The following is a 22,661-nucleotide window of genomic DNA, read 5'->3' as shown; positions in this document are numbered from 1 at the left end:
ATTTACGTATGTAGATGACTAGGTCTCACGCACTTATACTTTTATTTACATAGTTGACTAACTAGGTCTCTGATGCTGATATATAATCCGAAGAAGTGTTAGCAAACACTAAATTTTATGATTTGTAATTATTAATTAATTATTATTAATATTTTTAATAGTATGAAATTATATTTAATAATAAATAAATTATTTAATTTTTTTACTGATTATATTTAACCTATTATTTATTTGTTGGTGACTTGGTGGTTCATAATATAATTGCAGAGATATTAAATTCATTATTATATATTCATGTGTTTATATATTATTTTATATTTTTAAATAAAATAATCAATTATCATTATTTTACAAGAAGAAAGCATCCGAAAGCCAGCAGGAAACAGCATTGATCATACCATTTTATTTTTGTTTATTCAAAAAAATATTGTGAATAAAAATTCTTATATGGAGTCAGTGACATACCAACTCAAAAAAGTCTAACAATAATGAAATCGTTGCATGTTTTTTTCCCTTCTTTTTCCTGCCAAAAAATATTACTAATAATATAAAGCATTGAAATTATTAAGCAATGAAAAAAAAAAAAAACTAATTATGTGGCCTTATAGCTTGTTGGATATTTGGCTTTGGTACTATTGGAATTTCATGAATCCTGTAATTATTATTGGATGGTCTAACACGAGAAAGATGCACAATGCGTTCATTATCATCATTATTATCATGATCTTTCTTGAACACTGATCTCAAGTATAATGCTAGAAGCATAGCGATCACCTGAAAATAACAAATATATAATTCCAAGAACAGTTATATTAGAATTGAATACTAATTAAGTTAAATATATACAACTCATAAAATTAGCTCAACTGCTCAAGGTTGTCTAAAATTTATTCAAGTTATTTAGACCATCATCCTTAGGTAGTAGGTACATAGGTGACGTAAAATTCTAATCTATTATATTTATTTTAGAGTTTAATTTGATACATTGATAATATAAAATATTTTACATTGTTGTTCAATTATGTTTGAATGACCATTCACAGATTCAACGAAAAAAATAGTTATTTTTACTCACGTTGTGATACATAATTTGATACATAGTAGAACTTGAATCAAAATTAAATTACTTATTTTATATATAATATAATATAATGGAGATATAAGAAAAAAAGTTAGTATACAAATTTTCTTTTTTTAACATATTCTTCATCATATATATTTGTAAAAAATAATGTTAGTTTTGACTATGTATCTAATTAAACTGTATGTTGTTCAATGCATTTCAAATTTAATTTCTACCACCATATATGGCTCTATAAATATATATACCTGTAATACAAAAACACCAAGACCAATCCATCTGAGGACACTCCAATGGACATTCATGAAGCCATAAACTGAGATAAATCTACCACTTGTATCTTTCGGTATAACCTGCACCGATTTTTCTATTATTATTTATTAGAACATTAGGGAAACACATTCTCATAAGATATATATGAGATTATCTAGTAATAAGAATATAAGTTACAAAACAATTGTTAGAGTAGTGATCGAAAAAATGCTAGCACATCCAAAGGCCAAAGCTATATAGACTTTGGATGCATTAATTTTTTTTACTCCAATAATTATTATGAAAAGAAAAAAAATTTTTCATTAAAATTAAATTTACATCATTATAGCATAACACATAATACACCAAGTTTTTGGGTTAATTTCTCCATTTATTTAGCATTGTGGAAATTGTATTATTTATGCAATTTTGAAAACAAAGATGAAAGTAGATATGTTAAGGGTTAATTATTCGGTTGTTTTCTATAGTCTTACTAAATTTGCAATTAGATTTTTATATTTTTTTTTCTTCTAATTGGATTTGTACACTGTTTTTAGGTTTATATTAAGTCATTCCTAGTGTAAAAAAGTTAAAGTTAAATAAATATTTTTTTTACAAATTAAAGGTATTCATAATTAAAAATCTAATTAGATTTTTTATTGTATGTATTTTGAGAAAAATATTCTCTTAATTTTAAGAAAGGACTTAATTATTACAAAATTAAAAATAGGTAGAAATCTAATTAAAAAAATATATAAAAATCTAATTAAAAATTTGGTGAAACTATAAAGATCAACAGAATAATTAAATCATATGTTAATTACCTTTTCCCAATTGTGTGCGAAGAATATGAAAACTGCACTCCCCAACTCAACTATGACAAGTAGAGCCAAGAACTCACAATACTACATAAAAATGTATTAATTAAGGAGCGACTATAAAGCAAATAAATATTTCATTAATGGAAAAAATGTTAAGAAAATTCATAACAAGAAAACAAAATTGACTCATTTAAATGACTAAATCTCCATTTTAATTCCTGAGATTCACGCGATTATTTAATTTGATCTTCAAAATTTAAAATTATCTATATTAGTCTGCTAGATTTAAGTTCGGGTACCAATATAGTCTCTCAATTAAGTCCGGGTATCAATATAGTCTCTCAACTCTTTTCGGTGATGATTAGGCAAACAAAATACTGAGATAACACCCTTCTTACCACACTGGATGATGAGTAAACGACGTCGTTTATCTTTGACACCCAAACAAGTCAGAAATGAAAAATAGTGGAGGTAGAGAAGAAGAAGAATACTTTATTTTGGGTTTCTATCGTTTCTTCTCCCTTCATATACAAATTGACGACATTTCTGACTTGTTTGAATGCCAAGGGTAAACGGCGTCGTTTACTCATCATCCAGCGTAGGGAGGGTGTCATTTTAGCATCCTGTTTGTCTAATCATCGCCGAAAAAGGTCGAGGGACCACATTAGTGCCCGGATTTGAATCTGAAGGACCAGTATAAATAATTTTAAATTTCGAGAATCAAAATGGATAATCGCGTGATAAAGAATTCAATTTTCGAATGGATTCCTACCTATGCCTAGATCTCGGATAAATGGAAATTTTATTGACAAGACCTTTTCTATTGTAGCCAATATCTTATTACGAATAATTCCGACAACCTCGGGAGAAAAGGAGGCATTTACTTATTACAGAGATGGTGCGATTATGCGACTGGAAATTGATCCCTATGATCGAAGTTATATACTTTATAACATAGGCCTTATTCACACAAGTAACGGAGAACATACAAAAGCTTTAGAATATTATTTTCGGGCACTCGAATGAAATCCGTTTTTACCCCAAGCTTTTAACAAAATGGAGATTTAGTCCATTTAAATTAAAAATTAAATTTCACATGATAATTAATCATGAAAAAACAAACATACAATAAACAAATAGAATTCAAGGAATAATTGAATTTAAAATTACAAGTTTGTATTCTTTATAGTTAAATCTGATCAGAAATTAAATTGGATGGTAATAATAATGAATGGATGATGAATTGTGCACTCTGATCTTTGTACTTTTAAGATTATCTTAATCCTGAATTTTAGGATACAAAAAGTAAACAACTGGGGGTTCTTGATGCTATTCCAACAAATCCACTACAAGAGATAATGAGGAGTATTCCACCAATTACGATTAGGAGGTAGATAAACCTGAAATAAAAAAAAATAAAAAAGAAAAGAAAAGAACAACCACATAGTGACATAGCTAGTGAACAAATACCAAACTTTAATATTTAAATTTAATTTTAATAGATTTAGACCAAGTCATTCAATATCCAATGTATTTTTTAGATTATCATTTACACAGTAAATAATTTGCTGACTTCTCAAATTATCCTTACAATTGATTTTTTTTTTCTACCACCGTAAAATATAAATATGAAGGATAATTTAGTAAAATCACACAAGAGTAACATTATGAAATTTGAGAATGACAAAATCACTCCTCTAAATATAATAATCCAATAAAAAAACACTAGCATATATAGATTTGAGTAACAACAACAACAACAACAACAATAATAATAATAATAATAATAATAATAATAATAATAATAATAATAATAATAATAATAATAATAATAATAATAAGAAGAAGAAGAAGAAGGTGCTTACCAAGCCTTAGGAAGTAAATCAAAAGAGGGTTTTGAAAGTTCAACAGAAAGCAATAGGCGATGAACAATCATCAATTTGGCATTATTGCTATTAGGAATTGGATCCTTCAATGGGTTTTGCTTCCACTTCAATAAACAAATTATTCCATAACCCAATGTCCATAATCCACATATGATGAAGAATGTGTTGATTAACTGTAAAATTGACTCCACAAAGGGTTTACTAGCCATTAGAATTTTCTAGAGGATAAGATAAAATAAAATAAAGTAGGGATATTCAATTCCTAGTTTTGTGTTTCCTTTGATTTTGTGGCTTGCGATTGTAACACAAATATAAAGTGATTGAAATCAATCTATCTTCATGGTTTTTAACTTTTTATGCACAAGAAAAAATGACCAAATGAGAGAACAAATTTTGCATTGAAAGAAAATTAGCTGTTTCTTTGTGTGTTGTAGAGAACATACTAGCTATAAGTGAATGGATTCCGAATATTTCTTTCATGTAAATATTTTAATTGTTTTTCTCAAAAATTTTGTCCAACTATAGAATATCAATTAATGTTTGCCTTTTAAGCATTATAACCTTATCATATTCTTGATGTTTCTACTTTCTAGCAACTTTGAGAAAATAACTTGGTAGATAATGTTCATCTAATTATGACTAGTCAGAGTTTCATGTAGTAATTATTACAGTGAAATTACTTATCTCAAAAATTTAAATTGATAAAAAAATTAATACAATATAAATAATTATATTTTTAATATTTTTTTATTTTTTTTAAATAAATACTTTTTTTTGAATTTGTTTGATTTTTTCACAGATTTTTTTTTCTTTTTTTATTTATCATATATTATTTTTTTTACTTTTGGAATTTATTAAGACCAAACTTTAAATTTTTTGGATAGAAAATTCTAATACTATATTATAAAACCACTCATTTCAAAAATTTAAACCATTTAAAGAAGATAATATAAATAATTATATCTCTAACTATTACTAATTTAGTTTAAACTTATCTAATATATCCCTCATTAATTAATTTACTTTATTTTATTATCCTAATACATACTTCAAATATTTAAACGAGTAAAAATTTAAATATATATTATTTTTGAAGAATAAAAAAATAAAAATTCAAAAAAAAAATTATTTAAAATTAAGAAAATAATTAAAAGAATAAATTAAAATTTATAATAATTTTTAATTTTAATTTACATTTAGAAAAAAGCTAATAATTCATAACAGGGCCAATAAGTTATAATATCTTTTCTAACGTGCAATTTGGAGAATGTGATTAAGTAAAAGGGGTTCAATTTTCATTATTGATGTGTCTTCAAATTAATAATGTGAGACTTGTTTAAACAATATATGTATGTATTTACAATCTGCAATATCATTATTCTATCTGTTGGTACTCATATGGATAAGAAAATCTCCAAATCACACTGATTTTCTACAATAACTTAGATAAAGTTATATACTCTGTTGCATTATATTATCACTTTATCCTGTTTTAATTCTTGTAACAAGTTGTAATAGATTAAAAATTTTCAAAAGCATATCTTAACAGTACAGTAATCATCATGAAATTCGAAAAAGATTATTATTTTTGACAAATTGATAAATATTTGAGAAATTTTGTTGATATTTGTGAAACTAAACATTTTTTAAGCAAGAATTTTTTTTTCTTTTCAGATACGTGGAGATATAATTTTACTACCTTTATCAAATTTTGCAGTTTTTTTCTGTTGATAGAAGTTTCTTCCATGTGCTTGAATGAAATAACCAAGCTTCTTGTACTTTTCTAATAGTTCTTGATGTGAAAAGAAGAAGTAAAATTCTTTTTTTTTTTTTTGAAGTTAACAAAAAAAAGACTATAAATTATAAGGAGAATAAGTTGAAGTTTGTAGAAGATTAAGGAACATTATAAAACTTAAACTTGGTATAAAATTAAGTATGTACTTATCAAGTTGAAAAACTCATGAAACTACTTTGTAAGTTATCCAACTTGCATAGTCAAAATTCTAGTAAAAAATTACAACTGGAAGATAAGCTAGCTTAATTGTAATCTTTGACTTAAAAAAAAAAAAAAAGGGTAAAAAACGTATTTAAGCCAAGGAGAGAAGTTTATTACGCATATAAGCCAAACAAGAATTTGATGCAAGAATAAGCCAAAGCACACTTTAATGTAATTCGAAACAACTTTATTTGAATTACATTCCTTAATAATTCGAATCAATACAGCTCGAATTATTCTCAACCATTGCGTACAAGTAATTCGAATTAGTAGGAACACGTGAGTAGGAGGAAGTTCGAATCAAATTGATTCAAATTACTCACATTTCGAATCAAATGGTAATTCGAATTACACATTGTATAATAAGATACTAGAAAAAATACTATATAATATAAAAAAAATATACTAAAAGAAGTATAAAACAAGATTATAGTAAATTAATTTTAGTATAAAATTATTAAATATAAATTAATTTTAACTACTATTAGTACATTGAATTAAAAATAACATATAAAAATGTACTTGTATTTATTAAATTTTAATAACATATAAAAATTTAATGACTTTTTTAAATATTTTTTTATAATAGGAGTACATTTTTATATACTTTAAATACTTTATATAAAAATGTACTTGTATTTATCGTACAAAAATAAAGTGTTGTGCCAATATAATAACATTATAACATTTTAAATTAATTTTTTTCTAGGATTTTAGATTAAAAGCAGCACATGAAAAAACATTATTGGTATTTTAAAGCTAACTTAATTAAAAAAGATAGAACTGTATTTTTTAGGATTTTATGTACATAATTAGGCTAATTTTTTTAATATTGATCAAAGATGTGTGTTACACTATGTTATTTGGTTTCAGGTAAGTTTTACTCTACTATACTTTTTTTTTTTTTTTTAACTTTTCAAAAGACACAAATCTAAAAAATTTTATAAAACGTCAATGATATTTTCTTTTAAATTTGAGTACATGTATTTTATTTTATACCATCTCCTAGTACATGTATTTTATTTTATTTTATTTCTTTAAATTGTTTTGTATGAATAAAATAATGTACTAGGAGATGGTATTAAAGAAATAGTTTAAAAATATTAGGAGTACTATAAAGAGTTGTAATGTCCTAGTGATTTAGAAATATATGTACTCAAATTTTAAATAAAATACTCTATATAGTCAATAATAATTTAAAAATTAAAAAAATATTTTTATCATCTACTTATCTAAATTATTGGGACATTATAAATTTTTATAGTACTCCTAATATCTTTTAAGTCTTATTTTTAAATTGTTTTGTATGGAATAAAATATTTTTTTAATTTTTAAATTATTATTGATTATGTAGATTATTTTATTTAAAATTTGACTACATGCATAAATATTTATCTTCAAATTTAGTCTTCTCTTTAATTACATCGCATGAAATAAATTTGTTTCACAAAGTGAGTAATTCAAATCAATTTGATTCGAACTTCCTACTACTCACGTCTTCTTACTAATTCGAATTGATACAATTCGAATTATACTTTTATAATTCGTTCCAAGTTAATTCGAATTACGTGTAGGCAATGGTTTAGAATAATTCGATCTGTATTGATTCGAATTATTAACGAATGTAATTCGAATACACTTGTTTCGAATTACATAATAGTTTGTTTTGGCTGATTCTTGCATCAGATTCATGTTCGGCTTATATGCGTAATATACTTCTCTCCCTGGCTTAAATGCGTTTTTTACCCTGAAAAAACTCTAGTATATACACTTGTGCAATTTGTGCAAGTGGTTTATAATGTACAATTTGTGTACAATTTAATCAACTTGTAAACCAAATGCACCTTTACAAAATACTGTATATATGGGGTTAAGTCATTTGCTAATGTATGTCATATTTTGCATAGAATTAGTTAGTGAAACTTAGAAAGAAAAATAGTAAGGTTTCTCATATGTGTAATCCCTTTGCATGAATTTTCATAATATGTAAGAAAGTATTATAGACTTCTTTATGTATTGTGAGAGATTGTAATTTTACCACTTTGTCATATTATTTTCACTATTGTCTAAATTCTTGTTTAGTTCCATCTATTTCTCGCCCGTAAATTTTAATTGATTATTTTATCCTTATTAATTCTCGTACCTAATAGTAGTATCAGGGCTTGGTTCTTAATCTTTCGCTGCAAATGGGCAGTTAGTGTCAGAACCATGGCAATAAAATTTAAGATCGAGAAATTTAATGGGAATAACTTTTTCCTTTAGAAACTAAACATCAAGGCAATTTTGAAAAAGTAGAATTGTTTAGAAGCAATAGAAGGCAAGCCTACCGGCACTCCTGATAACAAGTGGAAAGAGATGGACGGAAACGCTGCTGCCAATTTACACTTGGCTATGGCAAATTCGGTATTATCAAGCTTCTCGAAGGAATAGACAGCAAAGGAGATTTGGGAGTCACTCACTAAGTTGTACGAGGTAAAGTCACTTCACAACAGGATATTCATGAAAATGAGGCTTTATACTTTTCGTATGAGTGAATCCACATCGATGACGGATCACATCAACAATCTTAATACTGTATTTTCACAATTGACAACCATTGAGTGTCAGATTGTAGAGAATGAACGTGCTGAACTTCTTCTCCAAAGTTTATCATACTCGTATGATCAACTTATCATCAATATCACAAATAATAATATTGCTGATCAACTCTGATTTGATGATGTTGCTGCTACTATTCTTGAAGAAGAAAGCAGGCGCAAAAATAAAGATGATCGAACGGAAAGTTCAAAGCAAGCAGAAGCTTTGTCGGTGATGAGAGGAAGATCAACAGAACATGGTTCTAGTGGGAGTCAAAGTCGTGGTAGATCAAAATCTCGAAAGAAGAACCTTACTCGTTACAATTGTGGTAAGACAGGGCACTTGAAAAAGGATTATTGACTTAACAAGAAGAGTAAAAAAAAACTGTTAATGCAACTACCTTACATGGTTGTGTTACAAACACCTTTGATAATGGAAATGTCTTGTGCATCAAAGGTGCAATTGGTCATGAAGACAATGAATTACTAGCTGATCTCTGGCTTGAATTGTGCAATAATATATCACATGACTCCACATCATGAGTGGTTTAGCACTTATAAACCTGTTTCAAAAGGATCTGTACTCATGGGAGATGACCATGCCTTAGAAATTGTGAGAATTGGTACCATTAAAATTAAGATTTTGATAGTTTCATCCATATAGTTCAAAGTATAAGACATGTGAATGGCCTGAGAAAAAATTTATTATCTGTTGGGCTATTGAATTCTCAAGGGTACAAGATTAATATTAAAAATGTGGTGCTTGTGTGATCATGAAGGCAAAACGGCTAACAATCAATCTATACTTGCTTTCTAGAGATACAATTCGAGACACAGAGGCCTCAATTGCATCTACAGACCAAGAAGACATAACGATATTATGGCATTGCAAATTAGGCTACGTGTTAGAACGTGTTCTATAGGTTCTTGCAAATCATAATCTCCTTCTAGGGCTCAAAACGGTGAATCTATCTTTTTGTAAGCACTATGTAACAAGCAAGCAATATAGATTGAAGTTTGAAAGATTAACCGCTAGAAGCAAGCACATACTCGACTTGATTCACTCTGATGTTTGAGAATCACCAGAATTATCACTAAGAGGAGTAAAATATTTTGTCTTCTTCATAGATGATTACTCACGAAGAGTGTGAGTATTCTCTATTAAGAAAAAGTCAGATGTATTTCCAATATTGAAGGAGTTTAAAGTACGAATAGAGTTTGAAACTGGGAAGAAAATAAAATGCTTAAGGACAGACAATAGAGGAGAATACATTAATGGTGATTTCATTGCATTTTGCAAGCACGAGGATATTCAGAGACAATTGGCAGTTGCATATACACTTCAGCAAAATGGTGTTGTAAAGCAAATGAACAGAACTCTTTTAGAAAGAACTTAAGCTATGTTGTGGACTACAAGATTAACCAAGTATTTCTGGGCAAAAGCAGTCAAAATAGCCTGCTATGTGATTAATAGATCGTTATCAACAGTGATTGGGTTGAAAACACCAATGGAGATGTGGCAAGGTAAGCCGCTCAATTATTCTTCTCTACATATATTTGGATGTCTTGTTTATGTAATGTTCAATTTCTAAGAAAGAACAAAGCTTGATCCTAAATCAAGAAAGTGTATCTTCTTAAGCTATGCTGATAATGTAAAGGGGTATCGTTTGTGGGACTCTACTGCCCATAAAGTTATTATCAGTAAAGATGTTATATTTCCTAAAAATGATTTGCAAAGAAAGCAAGAAAACAATAGCAGCACTGAAGAAACTACTACAATGTATATGGATGATGAGTCTAGAGAAAAAGACTATTCTGAAGCAGAATCTGAGCAAATTGTACAAGGACCAAATGAAGCTCGCAGAACAACACATGAACTAAGAAGACCATCATGGCATACCGACTATGTCATGACTACCATGATGCATATTATGTTGTTACTGAATATGAAGAACCATCAACCTTTCAAGAGGCTGTTGAAAGTCCAAATTCTTCTTTATGGATGACAGCCATGCAAAAAAAAATGGAAGCATTACATAGAAACAAGATGTGGGAGCTTGTCCTACTCTCAGAGAAAAGAAAAGACATTGGTAACAAATGGGTTAACAAAATCAAGCGTCACAATCATGACCAGATAGAACATTATCGTGCAAGATTGGTCATAAAGGGATTTGGTCAGGAAGAAGGTATTGATTTCAATGAAATATTTTCTCCAGTAGTTAGAATTTTTACAATAAAAATAATTCTTGCTATATGTATTGTTTATGATTTGCATCTAGAGCAACCAGATGTAAAGATTGCTTTTCTTCATGGTGAACTTGAAGAAGAAATATATATGCTCCAACCAAAAAGGCTTTGAAGAACCAGAAAAAGAAAACTTGGTTTGCAAGTTAACAAAATATCTGTACGATTTAAAGTAGGCACCGAGATGTTGATACAAGATATTTAATTCCTTCATTATTATCCATGATTACAACAGACTTCAATCATACCATTGTACTCATTACAAGAGGTCTAGTTATGGTGATTTCAATATTCTGTTATTATACGTGGATGACATGTTGGTGATAGACCCTAACAAAGATCGTGTCTAGGAATTAAAGGCTCAGTTGGTTAGTAAGTTTGATACGAAGGATTTGGGACCAACAAACAAGATTTTGGAGATGGAGATTTTCCGAAACAGAAAAGATAGAAAGATTTGGCTATCCCAAGAAAATTACTTGAGGAAGGTCTTATGCGTTTCAACAAGCAAGAGTGTAAATCAATATCTACCCACTTCCTGTCAATTTTAAATTTAAGGAATGTTAGGGGACCAGCAACTTTTGTGATTTGTATCCATCAAATAGCCATCAATGATGGTTTTAATGGTGTGAGATTGATGTGAAATTTCATCCAATGGCTCACTTTTTTTGCTGGTTACATGCTGGCCAGAATTTAACAAAGTTGCTGGCCCCCTAGACTTTTCCTTTAAATTATCTTCTAAGATGTGTCCTAGCAGTGAAGTAGAGAATATAGAAATGTCTCGAGTACTGTATGCATCAGCAATGGAAAGCCTTATGTATGCTATGATTTGCACCGTACCAGATATCATCCAATCTGTCGGGATGGTCAACAGATTCATGGTAAATCCAGGAAAAGAGCACTGTAGTGCTGTAAAAAAGATCTTGAGATATATTAAAAGAACCTTTGATGTTGCTTTATATTTTAGATTATCTGAATTTACTATCAAATGTTATGTTAACTCTGATTTTGCAAGAGACCTTGACAAAAGAAAGTTCACTACAGGCTATGTGTTTACACTTGCAGGAGGTGCAGTAAGCTAGTTATTAAAATTACAAGCAGTTGTAGCATTATCAACTGTAGAAGTTGAATATATGTCAACTACGCAATCTCATAAGAAAACAATTTGGTTGCAAAGATTAATGGAGAAACTCGAGCACAATCAGGATATGATTCCAATATTTTATAACAGCCAGAGTGCCTTGCACATTGCAAGAAATCCAGTCTTTCACTCAAGAACGAAGTACATAGGCGTTCAATATCATTTTGTTCATGAAGTAGTGGAGGAAGAAAAAGTGGATATGCAAAAAATCCATACCAATGACAATCTTGCAGATATCATGACAAAACCAATCAATACAAATAAATTTGATCGGTACAGATGTTCTCTTGACCTATTGAAAATATAAGCAACATGAATACACCAAAAGAATAATTTTGAGTAGGAGATTGTGAAAAGAAGAATTAAAATTCTTGTTTTTTGGTTTGAAGTCAACAAAAAAAGGGGTTAGAAGTACAAGTGGAGTAAATTGAAGTTTGTAGAAGATTAAAAATCATTATTGAACTTAAGCTTGGTCTAGAATTAAGTATGTTCTTATCAAGTTGGAAAACTCATAAAACGACAACTTGCATAGTCAAAGTTCTAGTAAAAATTTCAACTTAAAGATAAGTTAGCTTAGTTGCAATCTTTGACTTAGTCAAAGAATGAGTTGTAAGATTAAGTTGATATTCATCAACTTGTCATACAACTTGATAAAAATGAATGTGAAAGAAGACTCTAGCTAGTACACACACTTGTACAATTTGTGCAAGTAGTTTATAATGTGAAATTTGTGCATAACTTGATCAACTTGTAAACTAAATGCATCTCCACAAAATACTATATATAGGGGGTTAAGCTATTTGCTAATGTATGTCATATTTTGCATAGAATTAGTTAGTCAAACTTAGAAAAAAGTAGTAAGGTTTCTCACATGTGTAATCCCTTTGCAAGAATTTTCATAATATGTAAAAGATTATTATAGACTTCTCTATGTATTGTGAGAGATTGTAATTTCACCACTTTGTCATATTATTTTCACTATCGTCTAAATTCTTGTTTAGTTGCATCTATTTCTTGTCTGCAAATTTTAATTATGTTATTTTTCCCTATTAATTCTAGTACCTAACACTTCATGTGTCATGAGTAGAGCTTCAAGTTCTTCCACTGATATAGGATTGGATTTGTTCATAATAGTTGTGATGAATGCGGTGTATTCTTTATGTAAATCGTTCAAAATTGCTTCCACATGGTCTGAGTCATTAATCGTAACTCTAACAATACCAAAAAATTTACAATTTTCTTTAGGTGCATTCTGTGGTACGTATTGTTTTATCATGACTATAGTGACTACAAGAAGGTTGCCAATAGATTGTGGACACCTGGTTTGAGTGAAGAAATTTTGACTTTGATTTATTGTGTTTTAAACATGGTAAAAAGGCTAATGGTTAGGGTAAATATTCTAAACGGAAATTTAGGGAAATAAATTTTAAATGCTAGAAAATTAAAGAAAAAATAGATGTTAGCTCATCATCCATGGATGCTGAGGTATTACATGAGTTAGGGTTTCGTGGGTTTGGGAAGACCGATTATTATAGCAAGCATTGGGTATTCACATCGCATTGTCTGTGATCCACCGTGAGAAGAGGAGAACTGGGAAACTGATGGAAAACCAGCGTTGAGATTGTAGGAAGATTCTGAAGAGCTAATCGTCAGTGGTACTCGTTGTCGGAGAAGATAGATGTCAGAGGCAGACTAGCAGCGACTGGCGAAGACAAAGCAACTTGTGATCGGGTAAGAGGATTTTATTGATAATGTGTGTTTTATTTATATCTGTACCTGGTTCTGTGCATTTTCTGTCAAAAGAATTTGGGTATATATGCATGGTATGCCAGTAGAAAAAGTTTCGAGCTGATATGTTTAGATGCATTTGTTCGTGTCAGTTAGATTAACCTTCTGCCTGGTCTAGTTTTCAATAGATACTGTTTTGAGAGATTTGTGCCTAAAAACAAGGTAAAGAAGATGTCTTTTACCGTACGCCCTGACTTGACCCAATATTTATGTTTAATTTATTTAATGACTGTAACTATATACTTACTAATTTTTTTTAAGTCCAAAATTTGTTGGCGGAGTAAGTAGTGTACCAAAATATGGTAATTTGGAACTAGATTATTTGTATGGATTTGTTTCCATAGTAATTGAGCCTAAGGTCTCCAAGCGTGGCATATATTTGGTTCTCTATTGCCTAGTTAATGCAATTCCTTGGACTCTTGTGGACATTGTAAAAAGAGTAATACCCCAAATAAGTCCCTAAGGAATTCACGGTCGAACAGATTTGTCCCCAATAAAATTTAACTAAAATTTTGATCCTGACATTTTTAGTTATACACCAGATACGTTCCCATGGCAGTTTGACCCGGTCAGGATGTCCTACGTGGAGGTTAACAGGCTGACGTGTCAAGTTAACAACCATGTGTCACCTCCAGGACAACTTAGTCCCCATCCAAGCTAGAAAAAATGACGCCGTATTGGATCATGAGGCGAACGACGTCGTTTTGTGGAGGACAAATTTGTCCCCACTATGGAAGACAGAGTTGCGAAACAGAAATATTTTAAATAGGGGATCTATCTGCCTATTCGAGGGGACCTATCTACTTTATGATTATGCTTCTATAGTAATTTATTTGTCTGATAACCTAATGTTTGGGACCTATCTGACCTATAATTAGTGACATTACCCTCAAATATATTCATTGCCCTTTTTTGGTTTCATTGAAAACATAGGCTGATGTATCTAGACTTGGTAGCTTTCAAAATTCTAATCCTCCCTCTCATGACACTTAAATTGAAGATTCTCATTCACATGTCACAAAAAATGTCTTAGGCAATTCCAAGGTATGCTAATTTTGAATGACTTAATGCGTATGTTGAACGATGGCTTGGAGGAGAGAGTGAAGCAGTTGGAGGATCTATTGTTGAAGAAGAATGAGGATAGCCAACTTGTGAAGAAGTATATTATTTTTGCTTTGTTTATGGGTATAATAATTGGGGGCATTGGTAGTTGTAGTTGTGTTTTGTATGTATGTAGTGGCTGTTTAGGCAAGTTTTAATCTGTGTTGATTATCAAATTGTTAGATTGAAATGTCTCATTATATTTAGATGGATATGCATGAAATCAATCGTGGTGAAATAGTATAAAAGAAACACATTGCTTTTGGTTTGTTTCACCCATTTATCAAAATGGTTACATAACTGATAATTAAAATATTGTAACCACACAAGTAGCTAAATTTAGTATCAAGATAAACCAAATCTCACAAAAGAATATTTATTTCCTTCAATATAGACTAAACCAAACCAAACCAACCCAAACAACAAAAGAACTATTTCCTCCAACGTAACAAAATATGGTGTCGGAATCCTTAAAAGTATCATTTCTTCGTAGATTGCTTCAATCCTGGTGTTGGAATAAATTTGAACAATCTAGATGCTGTGTCATTGGTTGCAGCTACCATGGTTTCAACAATAACACTCTTCTAAGTCTTTGCCCCGATTACTGTTTGCTTTGGACGTCTAAAAGGTTGCTGAGCCAGGAATTAACAAAATTATTATGAGGATGTTTCATACAGATTTCAACATGCGCATTAAGTCATTCAAAATTTGCATACCTTGGAATTGCCTGAGACATTTTTTGTGACATGTGAAGGAGAATCTTTAATTTGAGTGTTATGAGAGGGAGGATTATAATTTTGCAAGCTACCAGGTCCAGATACATCAGCCTGTGTTTTTAATGAAACAAAAAAAGACAATGAATATATTTAAGGGTAATGTCACTAATTATAGGTCAGATAGGTTCCCAAACATTAGGTTATCAGATAAATAGGTCCCAATAGAAGTATAATCATCAGGCAGATAAGTCCCCTCAAACAGGCAGATAGATCCCCATTTAAAACGTTGCCATTTCGTAACTCTGCCTTCCTTGGTGGGGACGAATTTGTCCTCCATGAAATGACGTCATTCGCCTCATGATCCAATACGACGTCATTTTGTCTAGCTTGGATGGAGACTAAATTGTCCTGGAAGTGACACGTGACAGTTAACCTGACAAGTCAGCCCGTTAACCTCCACGTAGGACGTCTTGACTGGGTCAAATTGCCATGGGGACGTATCTGGTGTATAACTAAAAACGTCAGGGACAAAATTTTAATTAAATTTTGTTGGAAACAAATCTGTTTGACCGTGAATTTTGGACCTATTTGAGGTATTACTCTTGTAAAAACTATGCAGGAGATGTAGGATGATATTAAAGAACTAAAATAACTAATGCATAGTTAATGCAAATACTTGAATTCCTGTGGACATTTTTTCATTGTGAAAGCTATGTAGGAAACATTAAAGAACTAAAATAATGAAGCAGCCTTGTTGGCATAAATAAATTAATAGTAGAGTAACAAATTTTACTGTGTCGTACGAGTATACTTTAGGTACAATGGAGTACACTTTAGGTACAATGGCTAGGAATTAAGCCTCTACAAAGTTAAACTTTTTTTTGTCATTCTTATTCAAAGTTAGTGCCTATGAATAGTTAGATTTTGTCTCTATTTCTGCCCTAAAATAAACATTTTGCATCACTCATACTTTCCTTTATACATATATGATTCTTATTGAGTGTGGATGGAGAGCATTAAATTGAGAAAAGAATTCTTTTTTTGTTAAGTAGTGAATTTCAACTTTTTTTAAAATATAAATTCATGATTTGGAATAATTAATTGCATGAGTAAATATGAAATTTTTTATTTTTACTATTTTTATCCTTGTGGTTATGTATTTGTCTTTTCTTTATTTGTTCATTAAGAATAATTTTGACATTTTAATATTTAGTAATAATGAACTTGCAAATTTGAGTATAATTTTTGTCTGATTTAGTTTGAACATTAAGGTAAGAATTGAAATTATTTTGAGATTTGAAAATTATATTTTTATTGTACTCCAAACCAAAGAAAAGAATTATTTTATTGATGGATAGATATTCTCAAAATATTTCAAACATAGCATAACTTGATCCTTTTGTTGGTTCCTTTGGATGCTGATTAAAGATTTTCGGGTCTTGTGCTTAGTTACTACGCTATTTTTTCCTTAGTTGCCAGTTGACATACAAATTTTTTGCCTGTTCAGGTATTTGGTGGTGTGAGATGGAGAGTGATTCAGAAGGTAGCTCAGAGTTCTCTGCGCAGTAGATAGACGGATGGAGCACAGGATCGGGGGTTGACGAATGTGAGACATTAGGGGCAGAGTCGAGGCAACCAGAGGAAGTCAATATGACATCGTTGGATACTGAGGAAACTAGTAGGGTAGTATATGATGCGAAAGCACAGGGATCTAGTTCGATGATGGTGAGGTCAGATGAAGAACCAAATAGTTCCAATCGTTGTGAGGCAGGGGTAACTGCGGAAGATTTAGCTCTTGTTGAGTTCAATTCGGTTGAGGAGGCATATGCAAGTATGTGGAATATGCACGAGTTACTGGGTTTGCGATTTGAAAGGCAGATTTGGAAAAGATAATTAAGGTAATGTTGTGAGAAAATTTTTCTTCAGCAATAAAGAAGGATTGCACGATAAGAAACATTATGAAAGAATTGATAGACAGAGTGCACATAAAACAATTACACGAACCAATTGTAAGCCGAGATTTGTGGTTCATCTAGACAAGGGGTGCAAAAAGTGGAAGATGAAGTCTTTTGTAAGCGAATCATAACCATGAGTTAGCCCCAGCAGACCACACAAATATAATGGCACCGCATCGGCACATGTCGTAAGGCGACAAGGTCCATGTTCATAGCTTGCACGAAGTAAGTTTCCAGACAACATAAATCATGGGATTCTTTGCCTATCTCGCAGGTGGTTATCGTAATTTGCATTTTATAAAGAAGGATCTATATAACTATATCGATGATGTTCGATGTTTCTGCATTGTGGAGGGTGATGCTGCTGCAGCCATTATCTATCTTAAAAGGAAGACCGAACTTGATCCACTAGCTGTGGTACAATACTCGTACTATGTCGAGAACCACTTGGGTAATCTGTTTTGGTGTGATGGTCAAATGCAGCATGACTATGATTGTTTTGGTAATGTCTTGGCCTTTTATTCAACCTATAAAAAGAATTTATACAATAGACCTTTGGTGATTTTTTTCAGGTACTAACCATCACAGACAAACCATTATATTTGGGTTTGAGTTGCTTGAGGATGAGAAGATTCCTTCTTATAAGTGGATGCTAAGGTGTTTCATGGATGTGATGAGGCAAAAGCCGATGGTTGTGGTTACAGATGGAGATGAATCAATGAAGGAGGCTATCTAGAACGAATTTCCTAACCCAACACATAGACTATGCAGTTAGCATCTTGCTCGAAATGTTATCTCTAACATTAAGGATGCTAATTTTTTAGTGTATTCAAGACTGCGGTGTATGAAAAATTTGTAGTTGAAGAGTTTAAAAACTATTGGGCGGAGATGGTTGAGAGCTTTGGTTTAGAGAATAATGATTGGATTGGAAAAACATATGAAAAGAGGGCGTATTGGGCGAATGCCTATCTGTGTGATAAGTTTTGTGCTGGAGTGAGAACAACATCGAGATGTGAGGGAATCAATTCATCCCTCAAGAAGTTTATTAGATCTGAAAATTGTCTTCTTGAGCTCTTGGATAACCTGGATTATGTGGCGAAGGATTATTGGAATAACGAGTTCATGGCCGACTTCAAATGCTTATATTTGGAACCGGTGATGACAACAGGGTTGGAAAGTATTGAGAAGGCTGTAAGCAAGGTTTACATGCGGGAGATATTCTTTGAGGTTAAGAAAAAAATAGAGTAAGTTTTGCGTTGCTCGTGCTTCATCATGAGACTTATGGTACCATTCAAAAGCTCATGCTAAGGAAGTTCTGAAGGCCCTGTTGAGTTTATACTGTGTTATACGATAGCAGTTCTAAAAATTATGAGTGCTCAAGCAAGTTGTGGAATAGTTTAGGGGGTCCCTTGCAGTCCTATATTTTGTACGATGAAAGAGCTTGAGATAGAGGCGTTGCCGAGGTAGTTAGTGCTTTGTAGGTGGTGTAAAGATGCAAAGTCTTTGGTGTCAGTTGGTGTGGTTCCAGTGGCTAATACGGAAAAGGCATTTCAAGTACGTTATGGGTCCTTGTGGAGTGCATGTATGTCTATGTTCTTTTTAGCTGCCCAGAATGGAAACATGTATGAGAATGTTCTTTCTCAAGTGGAAAAACTGACGAAGAAAATTGAGCCAGCGGGCCCGCAAGGTGGAAGGAACAGATTTGGCAGAGAAGGCGATGACCATGTCAACATGCTGGATCCAACTATTATAAAGTCGAATGGTGCTCCCAGGGGCAGCATGAACGTAAAGATGGGGAGGCGATGTAGAAGGTGCCATGGGCTTGGGCACGACCATAGAAATTGTACCGCGAGGAACAAACAACCGGATGATGAGGTTAGTGTTTGATTGATTTGTTTGTGAGACTTTGGTTTCTTAATTCATAAGTTGTTTAGGTCTTTTATGTTGTGTGTGTACCATTCAAAATTCTACATTGTTGTTTTGATTGAGCAGCGTTGTCTTATCTTTTCTGATTTTGTAGGGAGCAGAAACTATTAACAGGCAGTCTCAAACTTCTTGTAAAAGGGTTCGGCGAGGTTAGGCATTCTGTGATGAAACAGTTTGTGGGGGATGAAGTATTGGTCATCTATTCGTCACTGTGAGGCTATTGAATGAAGCATGTTTGGATTTGCCAAACCATGGGTGCATTTTTTTGGGGTTGTTGTAGATGCGGATTCGAAATTTAGGTGAAATAGTGTCTTGTATTAAACTCTTCAAATTCTTATGCTACTACGTCATGCGTTGTGAATTAATGTTTTGCTTTGTAGACTGAGATTTGTTTGTCTTTCATGGTGTTTCAAAGTAATCATCATGGATAACATAAATTCTTAATGGTTAATTAGTTTCATCTTTTTGATTGTTCGCGTTGGTGATGTCAATAACTGACTTAGTTTCTCGATGATGGAAACTTTATTGGAAGGTTTATTCTCTCTCTCTTTCTGGCAGAGGGTGAAAATTCCTTTTAGTATCTCTTAAATGTAAGGTAAAGTCATTACATGTTGGTACATATTTTAACTTGGGTTTATTCAGCTATTTACTGGTAAAAAATAATTATTTAACAACTACTTCGAAAGATGAGGTGACATTAACAAATCATGTCAAATTGATGTGCAATGCACTTAAAAATCGCAGCACTCGAAACTCTTCGGGGAGTTGAGAAACTTGAACGTGGACAATTTATGGATGTGTTGTGATCCGCTAAGGTGTTTTATTGTATTGATATTTATAACAGGAGATTGTTACAGATGAAGATTTCATGTTATTAACTTGCATTATTTAGCTATTTTAGTCATTCAGAAAATGGATGGCTCCATGTAAGGTATGGCTCCATGTTACAGATGAACATTTCATGTTATTAACATTCATGTTATTAACTTGCATTATTTATGTTTACACGGGTTTTTTTCAAGTGGAATGGTAGTTATATTCGGAGCAGGATTTTCTTATAGCCTGTTTGTCTTGGTTTATTATTTTTACCTGAAACATTGGTAGTTATCCTCTTGGCAGTGTTAACGTAAACAGGAAGGGGGTTGTAATTGTTTAGTTCCCACATTTTGGTAAAGTGATCCATGCAATAGAATACTCTTAAAAGTTTACACTACTAATTACTATTTGTACATACTGTATATGTGAGTTTAGAAAATATTTTGTATTGGTTTAGTATTATTCCGCTATCCTATGCACCCTTGCCTGTAGGGGTGGGAGATATCTCCAATACCTAGATGTGGTCTAACCTAGAACAAAAAGTGCAAATACCAGAACCATTGGAATAGCCACAAATATGCATCTGAAAAACAACCACAAATATGAATCTAAAAGACAGTACACAAAGGTTTACTAAATTATGCTTGATGAATTTAGAAAGGTCCGAAAGACATGGCTGACGTCTAACATAAGCATCGACATGTATAGTTTATTTTACAAAAGTCGAATGTATCTACTGCAAACTCTGTAAAGACTATGGTTGGTTTGTGCCCGTTCTTGAAAGGTGTTTATCCACTTGTACCTCATCTGTAACTCCTGACACCATACCTATATCGAGCTTGAACATCAGAATTTGTTATTTAATGTGCAGTGTATTTGAGATGCAGGTTAAGAAAATTTCCACATTCGTAATGATGTATGCATCATATTAGTGAGGATTTTAGTTGTGTAGGTCAAACGTGTCATGGGTTACACAAAGAGTTGCATGAAAATAGCCACAAAAGGTTGTCAAACTTAGCTCCCAAGAAGCATTGCTCAATTCAATAATTAGATGGATTACATAATATTATACAAAAGGTTGTAGTCTCTCGGCTAGTAAGCATTCAAACAAGCATTCTCAAAAGAAGCTTAGGTGAACAACTGGGTCAGTTTGTTGCTAGGGAACCGTTGGTTAAGTTCCTCCAGTATTCCAACGCAGCTTGAATGACCTCTATATACTTGTCATTATGGTACTTTAGTACCATGTCAACAGCAAGCCTCATACGACTATAGTCTGTAATTTTCTGCAACCACAAGTTATTTCACTTAATTCATTTTCTCATAATACTACAAACAAAATCCTAATGTCTATGGTGTGTGGGTATACCTCAGCCTCGTATGAGTTCCAAAGCTGGTACATTATCATCCATTGCCCAACGTACATGATGCAGTCATTGCTAGAACGAAAATTGTTTTATGTACGTTATTTTTTTTTAATCATGTAACACATCATTCTGATTCAAGTGACAATAGTTAAACCACTAGGACAACCTGATGCTGAAACACTTCATCATGCCAAAAGAATAGAGGGTGGAACAAAGATATCATATCATAGATCATCATGGATCAATTAGTCACATATGACTTAAGTTCGTAGCTAGCCTAAGGTAACAGAAGTAGATGGAGTCTAGGGATACCTTCCAGGGTCTTGCCTGGTGACCTTAGGCTCCTTTATCTCGTAGTCGCTGCACAGAATCCTAGGATTTGTCGGGTCGTCATACCAATCATCACTATCCAGCACCTCCTCCAGGAAGATAGCCTTATGGTTGCATCACTCCGTGCACAAAAAGAAGCATATGCTCAGATGCCTTTCGAACAAAATGAAATGGAGTAATTAGTTTTTATGTGGATTGATAGACCATACCACTTTTTTAAGTTGCCGGAGTCGCTTGGGTCTGTCATCTTCTGAGGGAAGGGAGTCCAAGTACATAAGCTGCCTACGAATGACGTCAATCACAAGCATAAACCAACGTCCATCGCACCAAATGGGACAGTAAATCTGCCAGCAGAAACCAGTGATGGAATATTCACATGCTTAATCAATTTGGAGTCCACGACGACATTACAAATCTTATCGGGACTTACCTTGCATACACAGTTGGCTTTGCCCATAAAATCCTCTCGGATGGCCTTCAGTGTCGCATGTGGAATTGGTCCCCTTCCGGTGGCAATTTGCTGTAACGACAAATTTCAATGATGACCTTAAAAATATTTCATGAGTTTCATAATGAAAAAAAATTTCCCTATATGTTCTAAGTAATTTATATGGTTTGGAGAAAAAAAATAAAAACAACAACAAATCTTAAAATAAATAAAGTTAGTTTAT

General features: G+C 31.9%; 2 protein-coding genes and 1 long non-coding RNA gene across 3 annotated transcripts in view; all 3 read right to left on the bottom strand.

Annotated features, from left to right (window-relative positions):
• The window catches only part of LOC112773160 (G-type lectin S-receptor-like serine/threonine-protein kinase LECRK3), a 42,234-nt gene extending 42,172 nt beyond the window's left edge, over positions 1 to 62 (bottom strand). Inside the window, exon 1 of the mRNA XM_025818221.3 lies at positions 7 to 62. The gene's annotated coding sequence lies outside the window, so the exon portion shown is untranslated. The remainder of the gene's footprint in view (positions 1 to 6) is intronic.
• A 526-nt stretch (positions 63 to 588) lies between these two features.
• LOC112770473 (tobamovirus multiplication protein 2A-like) lies at positions 589 to 4,249 on the bottom strand. Its single transcript, XM_025814826.1, has 5 exons — positions 4,020 to 4,249; positions 3,455 to 3,554; positions 2,158 to 2,238; positions 1,330 to 1,434; positions 589 to 774 (listed from the first exon to the last, which is right to left on the bottom strand). Exons 1-5 carry the CDS (start codon positions 4,247 to 4,249, stop codon positions 589 to 591), a joined length of 702 nt encoding a protein of 233 aa, XP_025670611.1.
• Positions 4,250 to 21,439: 17,190 nt separating this feature from the next.
• LOC112769091 (uncharacterized) lies at positions 21,440 to 22,113 on the bottom strand. Its single transcript, XR_003186364.3, has 3 exons — positions 21,973 to 22,113; positions 21,663 to 21,732; positions 21,440 to 21,579 (listed from the first exon to the last, which is right to left on the bottom strand). It is a non-coding gene; the product is annotated as an uncharacterized lncRNA (long non-coding RNA).
• Positions 22,114 to 22,661: the final 548 nt, after the last annotated feature.

This window comes from Arachis hypogaea, chromosome 18 (genome assembly GCF_003086295.3).
Source record: "Arachis hypogaea cultivar Tifrunner chromosome 18, arahy.Tifrunner.gnm2.J5K5, whole genome shotgun sequence".
In the NCBI taxonomy this organism is placed as follows: Eukaryota; Viridiplantae; Streptophyta; class Magnoliopsida; order Fabales; family Fabaceae; genus Arachis; species Arachis hypogaea.
This window is presented reverse-complemented; position numbering and strand designations above follow the sequence as displayed.

What these genes read in the sequence shown, in the direction of transcription:
- LOC112770473 (XM_025814826.1), bottom strand. Translation starts at nt 4,249, where the DNA reads ATGGCTAGTAAACCCTTTGTGGAGTCAATTTTACAGTTAATCAACACA. An exon ending in CCCCCAGTTGTTTACTTTTT is followed by an intron (nt 2,239 to 3,454) that starts GTATCCTAAAAT and finishes ATTTTTATGTAG; the next exon opens with TATTGTGAGTTCTTGGCTCT. An exon ending in TTGGTGTTTTTGTATTACAG is followed by an intron (nt 775 to 1,329) that starts GTATATATATTT and finishes TGTTATTTTCAG; the next exon opens with GTGATCGCTATGCTTCTAGC.